The following is a 14442-nucleotide window of genomic DNA, read 5'->3' on the forward strand; positions in this document are numbered from 1 at the left end:
TTCTTCCTTCAGGGGACCACGGTGGGAGTTGAGGGCCAATTATCTGCCTCAGGCTCCCGATGAGAAGGGATGAGCTGAGGTGGCGTGATTTGTGGGGAGAGAGGAGAGGAAGGGGGGCGGCCCAGAGGAGGGAGAAGAGGCCCCCCCACCTGGCCCTCGGGGCTGGGAGAGGGGGCGTGTAGCCCTTTAAGAGTGGGGGAATGGCCGCCCCCCAACATGGCTATGTACAAAGAGAATTTGGGGCAAATTGTGCGTTGGGTGTTGGGGACTCCCCAGACGGTAAGGGGGAAAGGGGAGAACAGGGTGCTCCTCTGCCATCCTGGGGAGATGCAGAGCACACCCTGCCCCGCAGGTGGCAGGGGCAGTGGCCGCAGTGCTCCAGATGTGCCCTCCGGGGACCAGGCAGCGGCAGACACCACTGAAGGCCCTGGGGAGGTCGGCAGCTGGTGGCTGGGCCCTGGGCATCTCCAGGGAGAGTTTGGCCCAAGCCAATGGCGTGTGGTGCCTGGTGCAGCTCTGGTGCCAGGGATGGGACTGGGACAGTGACATCATCCAAGGACTGGAAGGCCCCCCTCTGGGGATGGTAAGAGGTCTCTGTGTTGACCCTGTCACCGATCAGATGGTTGGGTGAAGGGCAGTTATCTGGAGGGACTGGTGCCCTCACCCAGGGGTGAGGGGAGACTGGCCAAGGCCAAGTGTGTGGTTGGGTTGAGGCAGGCATCAGCCTCAGTCAGGAGCAAGGCAGTGACATCACCAAGAAGGGCTGAAGTAGGATGATGTCATCAGAGGGAGCCCCACCCCAGGCTCTTTTTGAGGGAAGGGGAAAAGAATACGTATTGTGCTGCTTCCTCTAAAGGGACCCCACGAGACAATTGAAATATAGCTGTCATAGTCCTTGGCTCCCAAGGGGATGGATCTTGGAAGGTGATGATACATGGTTGACGTGGATCCTGATAAATGACATAATTGGGTGTCCGGGATCCTGGGAGATGATGATGTCACAGTTATGGTGGATCCCAGTGGATGATGGTACCAAGGTTGAAGTGGATCCCGGGAGATGATGATGTTGGATGTCATGGGTCCCGGGACACCATCGACTCTCTTGGATGCTGGGGGCTGGTGGCATCATGGCTGAATTGGATCCTGGGAGGTGATGACGTCATGGCTAAGGTAGATCCTGGGGCATGAAGACATCACGGTTGGAGTGGATCCTGGGAGATGATGACAGCACAATTGTGGGGCTCTCTGGGAAACTGGGGCATCATCAGTCCTAGTGGATCCTGGTAGAAGATGTCACCGTCGGTCATACTGGATTCTGGAAGGCGATGACATCACTGGTCATGGTGGGCTCTGGGGGATGACGACATCAGCTGTGATGAATCCTGGGAGATGATGACACCGTGTGGGTGGAGAATCATGGAAGATGGTGACCCCATTGGCTCTAGGCTACCTTAGAAGGTGACACTATAGTTAGGACGAATCTTGGATGAGAACAAGACCCTGGCTGTGGTGGATCCTGGGAGATGAACGCGCCATGGATCACAGGAAACGCTGGGAAATGACGTCATCATCAGGCTAGATTACCATGGGGCCTCAGGTGCAGTGCGGCCATGAGTGGTGCCAATGACTTCAATGGCAGGCACCCCCCACCCCCCACCCCAGTAGGAGGCCAGGACTTTGTTTGCAGAGGTGATGATGTCTGTAGTTGTGGCAGAGAGACGTGGGGCTGCCTGAGAGTCCCCAGGACTCCAGGAGCAGTGGAGCGGCCTCCTTGGGAGCAGAAGTCAGTCTGGGAATGCGCGTTGTCCTCCAGGAGTCACCAGGAGGTGACATCCCTGCACGGGGGGAGGACCCATGGCCCAGCCTCACTTGAGGGGAGGGTCTGGTGGAAATCCCACAGGGCTTGTCCCCGGGGTCAGGAGAGAGAGCAACCAAACTAAGTCATGATGGGACAAGGCAGAAACTCTGGTGACACTGTCACAAGGAATGGCCTTCCAGAGCAGGCAGTGTCTCTGGTGGTGACGTCACAGCTCCGGGGCCCCAGGGGTGGGCTGTCACCTCTGGTCACAGCTTCCCCACAGGGCAGCCGCCCCAGCGATGACACCCGGGGTAGCATCGATGACACCCGGGGTAGCATCTCAGGACCGGGCCCTTCCTTGGTGGCCCCCAGGTTAGTCCTGGGCTCTGGGCAGCCCGCCTTGTGGATGCTGGGCAATCGCAGTGGACATGTCTCCCAGGGACGTAATCTCCGCGCAGGCAGAGCCTGGTGCTGCGGTGCAGAAGGGCCTCAGCCCGGAGAGGCCCCCAGATCGGGCTGGCTGTCTCCGGTGATGACATCACAGGGCGAGCCACCTCCTCTGGTGATGGTGTCACAGGAAGGAAGCACAGCCCCCGTGGCGACATCCTAGAAAGGAGGCCTTGTGTCTCATGAGGACGCGAGGCGCTGTCCCCTGTGACGCATCCCGGGAAGATGGCTTTGTCTGTAGGCACGGCTTCATAGACAGAGGCATCTTCTTTGGAAGAAAATATTTTCCTGGTGACAATGAGGTCCACAGAGGCCTTTTGGTGCCAGAGACAGCATCAGAGGGTGAGAATTCTCTGTGCAGTGACGTCACAGGAGGGCTCCTGGTCTCTCGGGACAATGTCATGGGACAAGGCATTGCTCCTCTTACGATGTCACCGGAGGGGGGCTCTTCGTGATGACACCGTGGAGCACAGACACGGCCTCCAGCGATGACTGTAGTGGGCCTGTTCCTCTGCGATGACCTCATGGGAAGCAGGCTTTGTCCCTGTGATGAACACAGACGTTTTTTGCTACTGATGACCTCACATAGGGGCCTCTTCCTCTGTGATGACGTCATGGGAAGGAGGCCCTGCCCCAGACTGTGACGTAGGAGGAGGATCTTATCTGCCGTGACATTGCAGAAGGAAACTTGTGTGCGGATTTCGTCCAAAACCATGTCCTTGGAGGTAGCCCTCCTGGCCGTCGCAGGTCTGGATTCCAGGCCCTCCACCCGGGTGTGGCGGGGGGTGCAGGCTGGGATGGGGGCCCCAGGCCGCAGCGCCCCAACCCCCGGCCCGGCCTCGGACGCTCAGACAGTCACCTCGTTCTTGCTGGCGGTGCGGAGGTGTTGGGGCAGGTGATGGCCCGGGATGAACTGCAGCTGCTCCAGCGTGCCCTGGCGTTGGAAGGGCGGCCTGCGGGCCAGCGTGCCCCCACCCCCGCCGGCGTCTGACATCCAGGCGGGCTGCGGCGAGCCGTGCAGGGCGTGGTGGTGGTGCGCGTGCAGGCCGGGCGGCGGCGGCAGGCCGTGCAGCGGCGTGGGGGGGCCCCCGGGCCCCAGCAGCAGGTTGGAGTGCGAGGCGGCCAGGCTGGCGCGCGCGGCGGGCTCGGGGGGCAGCGCGGGGCTGCGCGGAGGCGACAGGAGGCGCTCGCGGCTCTGGCGCAGGGCCTCGGGCGACGACAGGAGCAGGTGCTCCTGGGACACGAGGCGCGCGCGCGGCAGCGTGAACTCGTAGCGCGACCGGCCGCCGTCGCCCAGCAGGTGCTCCTGGGACATGACGCGCCGCGGGTGGGGCGCGGGGGCCAGGCCCAGCTCCTCGGGGCCGCCCCAGCCATCCATGCGGTAGCCGCCCCCCGTGCCAGGTCGCCGCAGCGCGTGCAGGGGCAGCGTCCCGCGGGGCACCTCCGCCAGGTGCCGGCGCTTTAGGTAGGCCTCGTCCAGGTCCTTTTCGGCTGCGGGAGAAGGGGGAAACCACAGAGCTGGGCCCCCAGCCGGCCCAGAAGCTGCCTGCCTCCCTGGGCCTTTCCTCTGCCTTTCCCCGCACTAGGCTCCTGCCCCCAGGGAGCTCCAGACATCACCGGACCTTCCTGGGCATTAGCCTGGGCAGGGGCATGGTTTTACCCAGTCTGAACAATCAAGCTAGAAGAATGCATGTTCCCAGGCCCAGCCTGCGGTGCTGGGACCCTACATGAGCAGGGGGCTTGTTTTTTAAATAGCATGGGAATATCCTTTCTTTTGGGCGTAGAACCCAGCTCTTGCTTTTTGAGGAAACTTCCTTCTCTTTCATCCTGTAGAAAGTATCTTTCGATTTGACCCATTCGTGGATTGTAAAGTCAATGTTGTGGATAGAGACAGTATTTTGCAAAATGAAATAGGATAGAAAATTATTAGAAAGTTTCCCACAGTAAGAGAATAAGAAAAAAGTGAAAGAAACTGAAGTCGCTCAGTTGTGTCCAACTCTTTGCGACCCCATGGACTGTAGCCCACCAGGCTCCTCAGTCCATGGAATTTTCCAGGCAAGAGTACTGAGTTGGTTGCCATTTCCTTCTCCAGGGGATCTTCCCAATCCAGGGATCAAACCCGGGTCTCCCACACTGCAGGCAGATGCTTTACAACCTGAGCCACCAGGGAAGCCCATCAAGAGAATAAGGGTGAGTACCATTTGGCCACCTCATGCGACGAGTTGACTCACTGGAAAAGACTCTGATGCTGGGAAAGGTTGGGGGCGGGAGGAGAAGGGGACGACCGAGAATGAGATGGCTGGATGGCATCACCGACTCGATGGACATGAGTTTGAGTGAACTCCGGGAGTTGGTGATGGACAGGGAGGCCTGGCGTGCTGTGGTTCATGGGGTCGCGGAGAGTCGGACACGACTGAGCGACTGAACTGAACTGAACCATTCATACAATTTTTGTTTCAGCTGTGTGTGTTATTGAAATATCAGTAGTTGAAGTGACATCATATCTGGGATTTGTTTTGAAATAATCCACCAAAAGATGGGGTGGGGGAAGGAGGGAGTAAGAAAATGTTAAAGTTGGGTAATAGGAACCTAGGGGTTCATTTTACAGTTTCTCTGCTCTTGAATGTGTTTGAAAATGCCCACAATAGCAAGTTTCAAAACTTCACTGTAATTAAAAAATTGCTGGTGTACGTAGGTTTCATGAGACACAGTATAAAAACCCTTTCTGACTGTGATTCTCAGTTTAAAATGTGTGACGCTTTCTCCACGACCAGGAATGTTCAATCACAGTCATGGTGATTGGTTCTGGGACAAGCTCATGACCCTTTCTTGGCCAGTGGGGTTCAGGCTTGGGATTTTTTGCTGGAATCACTGGGAGAGACTCTTCTGGTAAGAACTGCCCTGAAGATTCTCAGGGCAGTCTTTGCCATCACAGGGAGATTCTGTCTGAAAATGAAGCCAGCCCACTGTTCAGCAGAGCTGAGAGATGTGGAATCTTGGTGCCAGCTCTTGAACACCTGGGTTCAGCCACACTTGAGGCTTGCGGCACACAGTATTTGCCTTATCAAGCCAGTGTAGTTACCTTTTTTTTTTTTAAGTTGTTTCAGTATAGTTACCTTTTTTTTTTTTTTCTTTTTAATTGTGTTTCTATTAATTGCAAACACAAGTCCTGATGAAGGCAGTAGATCTTGCGGGGAGGACCATGGATTTGCATTTATGAAAATCACCCTAAGTAGTTCATTGCGATGCAGAATGACCTTGGGTCTTTCTGGAAGCCCACTTGGAGGGGAAAAACCCTAAGCGGGGACTAGAGAGCTTGAGAAGGCGCTCGGGCCACTGTCCAGGGTCCTGAACCCAGGCTCTGCCCCCGCCCCGCCGCCCAGGCAGCCCCCGTCCCGGACTCACCGAGCCTCTTGAGAGAGGAGTAGCGGTTGAGCTCCGATTTCACGGCGGCCTCGTAGGACGGGGGCAGATGCGAGAGGTTGTGGAAGGACCGCGAGCAGGACAGCGTGGAGTAGCGCAAGGAGGGGCTGGGCGGCGGGACGGCCCGCCAGTCTGGGGCCGAGGGCACGGCCGAGGTCAGTCCAGGCCAGTCTGGGGCAGAGGGCACGGCCGGGGTCAGTCCGGCCCTGCTCCCTCAGACCCCGCGGTTCCGGCCCCCGCCCCTTAGAGCTTTAGCAGCCTGGGGTTCCAGCCCCTCAAAGCTGCAGCAGTCCAAGCTCCCTCTGCTCACTCCCACCACGCCCCCTCGGGGGCTCCTTGCTGGGGAAGGAGCAGGAGGCGCAGCCGGCACATCCTGTGTGCCCCGCCCCAGGCAGGAGGCGCGTGCTCCACGCGGCTTCCCGCAGACCGCTCCTGGGTTCCCCAGCTGGTCCGTGAGGACAGGCTCCCACGGCCTCACCCCTGCCCTGTCGGGACACCTGGCTCCGCCTCAGTGCCAGGTGGGGAGGGAAGGAGCCCTGCGCGCCCGGGCGCATGCCCGGAGCGGCAGCGTGGTGTTTGGGGCTGTTGACGTTGAGGGGCAGGTAGTTGTGGTACAGGTTATCTGTGGGGACCAAGAGGGGAGGGATGTCACTGCTGTTGCCGGCGCCCAGCTGGCACCCCATCCTGGTCCCTGTGGAGGGCTCCCTGCTCACATCTTCCTGGTCCTCAGCTCTGCAATCTTTGCCCTGACTTCCTTCTCCCTCCTGGGTCGTCAAACCAGCCTTCCGCCCAGCTCCAAGACCAGCCCCGCCGCGGTGCTCCTCACACACACACACACACACACACACCCCTCTGTTGCTCGAAACCCTCCGCCTGTCTCACCATCACCAATGGGACACAGTCTAAGCTGAGGCCTTCCGACCTGCCTTCAGTCTCATCTCTCACCCCTCCCCTCAAGCCCTGCTTCCTTCTGATGCCCAGTGGTCCAGCTCAGTTCTGCCACAGGGCCTCTGCACGTGCTGTTCTGCTGTTCTCTGCGCGTTGAACCCCTTCCTCCCCTTCTTTGCCTGAAGACCTCTTTCCTGCTCATCCTTCCAGATCCAGGTCAAATGTCTCTTCATCATTAGTATTCAAAGCCCTCTCCTCTCCTGCGTTCCTGACTAGATCAATCCACGTCCTTTACTGCCTGGACCTGTGTCCCAGCCTCCTCCAGAGCCTTCCTCCTCTAATTTCTTTCCCTGCACACAGGTCCCAGAGACATAGTCCTGCCCACTCGAGACTCTGCTCCTCTCCCGCTCTAAACTCCTCCCTGGTTCCCCATTGCCCTCAGGACACAGAGCTACTCAGCTCGGCCTGGCACTCGAGGCCCTTCCTAAGGTGCCTGCCCATACTCTCCCCAGGCTCAGCTCTGGGCGCCTCACAAGCTGAGCTCCCCCTGCCCAAGAAACTCCCCTCCGGTCCCTGGCCACTGCCCCGAGATCTCTTTCTGAGGGCACCTCCTCCGCCTCCCCAGAGGAGACCCTCTGACCCTCTGCCAGCCACCTGGACCTCTCTGCCGACGCGCTGGCGACGCCCGGTAAGAAGAGCGGTGATGTGAGGCGAGCCCTCTTCTGATGCTCATTTTATGGATGAGGAAACTGAGGCCCAGAGAACTGAAGCCGGTCGTCCCAGGTCACAGTGGTAGAACTAGGATTCTAACCAGGCCTCTGGCTCCAGACATGCTAACTCAGTGGCTACCTGCGTCCTTGTATGTCACCGGCTGCTGGGTGGTCTGACATGAGTTTCTCAAGCGCAGTGGCTTGAGAAACCGTCGACGTGCCTGCGGTGCCCATCTAGGGTGCCCACGGAAGGGCAGGGAGTGGGGCGGGCTCACTGCAGCGTCCGAAACAGAGCTCTGCAGGGGCGGTGCGGGGAAGGCAGAGGCCGCGGCGGTGGGAGGCGGGGCCACCGTGGGGCGGGGCCACATGATGGGGCGGGGCCAAGGGCAGCCGCAGCCCCGCCTCTGCTCACCGAGATTGGAGGGCTTCACCGGGTTGTAGAGGTTCTTGGGCGTCCTCGGGGGCATGCTGTCGGGGCCTCCGATCCCTGGGGTTAGGGAGCTGCTTCGTGCCCGGTCCGGGCGGGCCCCGGGCCCCGCCTGATGTCTCAGAATGTCCACCAGAGCCCTGGAAGGGGCAGAGGGATGGTCAGTGGCCTGGGGGCTGCGGGTAGGGATGGAGAGAGGGAGGGCGCAGGCCTCTTTCCCTTCCCCTTCTCACCTTCGCGGGTATCTTAGTTCAGCTCGGCTTCTCGCCTTTGGCCACGCCCCTTGCTAGCGTCAGTCTGAGTGCCGCCTGCCTCAAGGTCCCTCCGACTCACTTCCCCAATTCATCTGGACCCTACCCCTTGTGTGGTCCCTCCCACAGCGTCCTCTCTGTGGCCCTGCGCCACCCCAAACCTGGGAGCGTAGTCCTGTTTCTTTCGCTGCCGTCCCCATGGCGATAAAACCTTAGGTTCACCCTTGACTCTTCTTTGTCTTTCCTCCATGGCCCTTAGTAATCCCTTGGATTCCCTCTCCAGAATATATCTCAACCATTTGTCACCACCTCTGCGGCTAGCAGCCTCTCTCACCGTGGATCCACTTGGCCTGCCCGTTTCTGCCCTTGTCCCTTGCAGTCTAAGTTCACACGCACAGCCCAGGGGTCAGGTGGCCGCACACGGAGCTCAGGACGCTCCAGTGGCTCCCCCGTCACACTGAGGATGAACCCACCTCTGCCTGCTTCTGTCCACCTCCTCCTCACCCCCTGCGCCCCAGTGTCGTGGGCCTCTTCACAGTCCTCCCAACACGCCACCCCAGGGCCTTTGCACTTGCGGCTTCCTCTGCCTGGAGTGCCCTCTCCGTAGATACCTGTCTGGTTCTCTCTGGTCCTCCAGGTCTCTGCTCAGAGAGACCTTTCCTGACCCCTTCATGTAAAGCAGCACCTCCCCACCCACTCACAGCTCATCAGACAGTTTCTCTTCACAGCAGTTATCAGTATCTGAAAGTATATTGCCCATGTGCATGGCTTCCCTGGTGGCTTGGATGGTAAAGCATCTGCCTGCAATGCAGGAGACCAGGCTCGATCCCTGGGTTGGGAAGATCCCCTGGAGAAGGAAATGGCAACCCACTCCAATATTCTTGCCTAGAGGATCCCATGGACAGAGGAGCCTGGTGGACTATGGTCCATGGGGTCCCAAAGAGTTGGACACTTCTGAGCAACTAACACTGCTTGCTTACTATCTTAATGATAACGGCAGCCAGCATTTATTGAGGGCTTACCATGTGCCAGGACTGGATATGAATCAACCCAGTTAACCTTCGTTACTGTCCGAATGCGTGGGAAACAATGATTAGCCCCACTGTGCAGACACAGGAGACAGGCCCAGAGAGGTTGAGCAGCTTTCCCCGGGCCACACAGCCCGCAGGCAGCTGACCTGGGATTAGAAGCTAGGTTTACTTGTCAGTGCAGGGGTTTTGTCTTATTCACCGGTGTGCCCCCAGCTCCTGGCTCACAGAAAGCGCTCAAGAAATATTTGCTGAATGAAGGCCCGAGCCAACCTCGTCACTCCCTAGCCTGTCACTTAAGTCACCTGTATTCTCAGGCCCCGCCCATCTCCTCAAGGCAACGGCTTCTGAGCTCCGGGAGGCTGCCTCAGCCTCTGGCCATGCGGGCCCACCCGCCTCACTCCATGCTGGGCCCGCCCCCTACCCCACCCCTGGCCCCAGAGTACACACACCTGGGCACGTTGATCTCCCGGTGCGCCCTGGGCGCACGGGACGCCTTGCTGAAGGCCACTTTGGCGCCGACGCCCACGGCCAGGGCGAAGCTGATGACCCCGCACACCACGTAGGCCGTGCTGCCCCCTGGGCCCTCGCCCCCACGCCCCCCAGCGCCCCCCGCCCGGCCCCCTTCCAGCCACCCGGCCTGGCCGGGCCCAGGTCCCCCGCCCGCACCCCCGGCGCCCCCGACGCCCCCGGCCAGCGGCGGCGGCGTGGTGGCCCAGCGCGGCGTGTCGTAGTTGGAGCAGGAGGCCTGCGCCAGGCGCATGTGGCGGTGCTCGCAGCAGAAGCGGTAGTGGCAGGTGCCGCAGCAGAAGCGGTAGGAGCCGGTGCTGCAGTTGAAGGTGGCGTCGTACTGGCCCATGACGTCGTAGTAGCCGTGGCACAGCTCCGCCGGAGGGGGCGCGCGTGCGGCCGCGCCCGCCGAGCTCGGGGTGCTGGCTCTGGTGCCGTTAGCCCCGGGGCCCGCTGCGCCCCCGCCGCCCGTCAGCGCCCCGGTCAGGCGCCGTAGGTGCGCCAGCAGGGCGGGCAGCGGACCCGGGGGCTCGGCGCTCGTGGCGTTGGACGGACGCGCCCCAGCCTGGCCGGTAGTCGAGGCCAGGAACAGGAGGGTCCCGAGGAGCAGGAGGGCCGGCATGGGGTGCGCAGGAGCTCGGCCGGGGCAGCCAGGCTGGGGGCAGAACCGAGGCTGGAACGGTGCACGGAAGAAAGGCGCCAGAGGTGCAGAAATGTGGAGATGGTGGCGGGAAAGGATGAGGAAGGCAGCCCCAGGGAAGATAGCAGCACGGGGAGGGGGGCGGGCAGGAGCCAGGAGGCGGAAAAGAGGGGGACGTGCATGGGCCCAGGGTTGGCCAGGCCCAGGGGGCAGTGGTCGGTGATGCGGGAGCCACATAAAGTCCCAATGCCGCGGAGGGGAACGGCAACAATCACGGGCAGAGGGAGGGTCAGAGAGAGCGGGGAGGAGAGAGGCGGGTGGACGGGGGTGAAGGAGTGAGGGGGCGGACGGAACCAGAGGAGAAGTGCAACGGAGGGAGGAGAAACCGGGGAGGCGGGTGAGGGGGAGCCCGAGGCCACGGGGAGCCAGGGCGGAGGGCAGGGCCATCGGGACCAAGGGCGGCAATGAAGGGGTGGGGGGGGGGAGGGGACGGGGAGGAGAGAGAGGGGAGTGGACGGGAGGAGAGAGAGATCCGAGTTGAGAATCTGAGTTTATAGACCAGGAGGCGGGGAGGGGAGGGAGCGCCTGACACGACTGACAGGGCAGGGGGCGGAGTGCACTTTGCTGAGGGCCCGTCCCTGCGCTGTGGGGTGTTTAGCAGCAGCTGCTGGGTGCAGCAGCGTTCACACACCCCCATCGCATGGTGATAACATAGGCTGCCGCCAGGCATTGCCCAGTGTCCCCCTGGGGGCACATTTCCCCCCAGTTAGAACTGCTGGCTTACACCCCTGTGGTCCTCAGTTCCCCCAAGGCTTATTTTTTCTCTTTATTTAGGTCTGATAGTCAAGGGGTCTTGAGCCTCTGTCTCCCTTCTCTCTCTGCCACACCCCCCACCCTTACCCCTCACACACACACACAAACACACTCTTACAATTTCAGCTCTGAATTGTCTCCTTGCACAGCTGGCAAGTCAGAGTAGCAGTGGTTCATCTCCCAGCCCCACCATGTGCCAGGTGCCTGACAATGGACACACCTAAGTCCTCACGTGCCTCAGTTTTCCCATCTGTAAACTTGGGGTAAGGGTGGCTATCATTGGGTGGTTGGAAGGATGAACCCATGGCCACCCACTCCAGTGTTCTTGCCTGGAGAACTCCATGGACAGAGGAGTCTGGCGGGCTGCAGTCCATGGGTCGCAAAGAGTCAGACACGACTGAGCAGGCACTCAGAGGGCTCCAAGCAGTGCCTGGCCTAGTGCAGGTGCTATACTCCCTGGAGGGGACACAGGATGAGAGGGGCCAGACGGTAGGGTCGGCCTCGCTGTGTGTCTGTGGCAGCAGGCCGGCAGGCAGGTTCTTGCAGCAGTGTTTACTGAGGCTGGGGGCGCAGCTGTGGGTGGAGCGCAGGGCTCCGCCTCTGTCTTTATGGGGCTCGCGTTCTGGCATGCAGACAAAGCCAGTACCCAGACACGCATCAATGGGATGCATGTCGAAAACTATTATGAAGAAACACTAAGAAAGTATGAAGGAGGCCATGAAGAAAGAAAAGCAGCGCGAGGAGGTGGGAGAGAGGGTGGGCGGGTGGCTCTAGTTTCATACGCGTCTGCTCGCTGTTATTGTCACCCTTTGTCCCTCCCCAGTGAGTGCACGTGTACCTCGGGTCCACAGCAGTTTCCAAGGCTGCTGGGGGCTGGGATGCGGAGAGGGCTGTGGGAGGCTGAGGTGCCACCCGCGTTCCCGTGGGGCCTCAACCTTCCCTCTTAGCGCTGCTCTGGCCCCTGTCCTGCACTCCCCGCTCACTGCCTTCTGGACGCCCACTTGGTGTGTCAGTCATCTAAGAAGTGCCTTGGCCCACACTCTGGAAAGCACTTTGGCGGTTCCTCAAGAGTTAAACATACAGGGACTTCCCTGGTGGGCCAATGGTCGAGACTCTGTGCTCCCAATGCAGGAGTCACAGGTTCTGCCCCTGGTTGGGAACTAAGATCCTGCATGCAGCAGGACATGGCCAAAAAACAAAAGAAAAAAATTAGTGTTACCACATGACCCAGGAGTTCTGCTCCTAGGAATCTGCCCCAAAGAGTTGAAAACATGAATGTCCTTAGCAGCATGGTTTATAACAGCCCCAGATGGAAGAGCACCCAAGTGCCCATCAGTTGATGAATGGGTAAACAAAATGCAGTCTAGCCATTCAGTGGAATAATACTCAGCCATGAAAAGGGATGGAGCGCTGATACAGTCTACATCCCGAAGAACCTCAAGGACATTGAGAGAGAAAAGCCAGACACAAAAAGTCACATATGGATGATCACATTGATATGAGATGTCCTCAGTAGTCACATCCATGCAGATGGAAGCTGATACGTGGTTGCCTGGGGCTGAGCGCAGATGGGAAGAGGAGCTGACTGTTCCGTGGGGGCAGGGCCTCCTTTGGGGGTAATGAAAATGTTCTGGAACTAGACAGTGATGATAGTCACACAACATCATTAAATACTATTGACCCATACACTTAAAATGGTAAATTTTGTGTTACACATATTTCACTACAGTTAAGAAACAAAAAACAACGAACATACATCAGATGGTGTCACAGCTAGACTTTGAACTAAGGGCACCGCCGCCCATAGAACATGGATGCCTCTGTCCCACACAGAGAAATGCGGGCTTTCATGCTCACAGACATAGCCCTTCTGAGAGTGACACATGCACGTGGCAATGTGGATTCCTTCATTCATACAAGGGCGGCCACGTATGGTTGGGCAGGTTGTGCACTGCACAAGAGGGTCTGGCAGAGAGACTGGCTCTCCTTCCCAAGGCACGCTGGTGGGGCGGCATCCACCTGTGGGAAGGGGCACTCCTTCCAAACACACACAAGGGTGCCATCTGCCTGCTAAATCACAGATGCTGGGGAGCTGCACAGGGTCAAGGGGTGCCTTGGTCTCATCTGCCTAACATGAGCTAGTAGTGTGCAGGCTTGGTCCCTATGCTGTGCCAAGCCTCTGGCGGGGCTCCATCACAGAATTTCTCCCTCTGCTGACAGAGTGCCGTGGTCCCCTCCAACTTCACACACAGGCGCATTCCCAGGGAAATTCCAACTCCTGGTCATTGACAGCTCCAGGGAGTGGGGCAGGAGGAGTCGGGGCATACACCCTCTCAGGTCCAGACACACACACACACACACACACACGGCCCCTCTGTCAGCAGGGGCCCCAGAGCCTTCCACCCCTGTGTCCCACCTCTTGCTCTGCAACACCTACCCCTGCCGACACTGGGCCAGATGCACGGATACAGAGGACCGGCTCTTCCTCTGCCTCACAGAACTATGCACGGACACACAACAGAGCTTGTGTGTGCAGTGACACGGAACACAGGACACCCACGTGGTGTCCTGGACGCAGCAGGCAAGGACACCCAGTATCGTCTGGAAGCACACCTGAGCCTCCTCCCAACGCACATGCAGTACAGCTCCCTGTGGACACACAGCCACGCGTCTCTGGGCATTCCCGCCCACAGCGCCCAACGGAAAGACACGGTGTCAGACACCATGACACCCTGGGACCACACACAGCTCCAGAACGTGGCCAGAGACCAGCCCCAGCCAGCTGCACCTGGACACGCTGCCCACCGCCCGTAGACCATGGATGCTTGTATCCCAGCCAGATGGGCAGCTTCATGGGTGCACACGCCAGTGCAAACCCCGCAGCGGAGCGTCTGGAAGCAGGCATGTGACCCTCCGTCAGACACGCCCAGACAGCACCCCCTCCCCGACACACACACACACAGGAAGGCACGATCCTCCTCCTCCCCCAAGCCGTCTTCTCCCTCCCGGCCCCGGGCACAGTCAGCAGCTCAGGGCCAGAACCCAGGATCCTAGTCCAGGAGCTGAGAGATAACAGATGTGGGCACAGAGCCCGGGGAGCCAGTGTGAGGCGGGGTCCCTGCGCTCCTGGAGAACCCCGTCCTCCCCCTGATGCCCTGCCAGCACTGCGCCCCACACCTCACCCCCACCCCTCTCCTGACCCTGTCAGCTGGTGTGGGGGGCAAGGACTGCCTCGTGAGATGCCTGGGAGCAGAGAATGAGAACAGGATGCCAGAGGGAGAGAGTCGTGGGGTGAGGGCAGAGGGTTAGAGAGAGGGAGGGGTAACGACCCAGGGAGAGAGAGACGGAGACACACAGAGAGAGACACAGAAACTCAGGGAAACAGAGCCTGGGGAGAGGGACAGAGACCCAGAGAGAGACACACAGGGAGAGGGTCAGAGACCCAGGGAGAGAAGAACAGAGGTGAAGAGAAGGGATACTCTTCTTCCTTCAAAGAAACTGAAGATA

General features: G+C 59.6%; 1 protein-coding gene across 3 annotated transcripts; it reads right to left on the reverse strand.

Annotated features, from left to right (window-relative positions):
- Positions 1 to 3092: 3092 nt before the first annotated feature.
- SHISA7 (shisa family member 7) lies at positions 3093 to 10104 on the reverse strand. 3 transcript variants are annotated; one of them, XM_088830367.1, is made up of 5 exons: positions 9425 to 10104; positions 7679 to 7833; positions 6225 to 6290; positions 5651 to 5800; positions 3093 to 3736 (listed from the first exon to the last, which is right to left on the reverse strand). In XM_088830367.1, exons 1-5 carry the CDS (start codon positions 10102 to 10104, stop codon positions 3093 to 3095), a joined length of 1695 nt encoding a protein of 564 aa, XP_088686493.1. The 3 variants fall into 3 exon arrangements, with proteins under 3 accessions (XP_088686493.1, XP_088686492.1, XP_088686494.1); XM_088830366.1 differs by having other exon boundaries at positions 7679 to 7869; XM_088830368.1 differs by lacking the exon at positions 6225 to 6290.
- Between the last annotated feature and the right edge of the window lie 4338 nt (positions 10105 to 14442).

The sequence above is a fragment of the Moschus berezovskii genome, chromosome 22, assembly GCF_049115385.1.
Source record: "Moschus berezovskii isolate FMDL1 chromosome 22, NW_MosBer_1.0, whole genome shotgun sequence".
Taxonomy (NCBI): Eukaryota; Metazoa; Chordata; class Mammalia; order Artiodactyla; family Moschidae; genus Moschus; species Moschus berezovskii.

Excerpts from the sequence above, each read along its gene's own strand:
- SHISA7 (XM_088830366.1), bottom strand. The coding sequence starts at position 10,104 with ATGCCGGCCCTCCTGCTCCTCGGGACCCTCCTGTTCCTGGCCTCGACT. Across the intron at positions 6,291-7,678 it reads GGTGAAGCCCTCCAATCTCG|ATAACCTGTACCACAACTAC; the intron begins GTGAGCAGAGGC and ends TGGTCCCCACAG. Across the intron at positions 5,801-6,224 it reads ACACCACGCTGCCGCTCCGG|ACTGGCGGGCCGTCCCGCCG; the intron begins GCATGCGCCCGG and ends CCTCGGCCCCAG.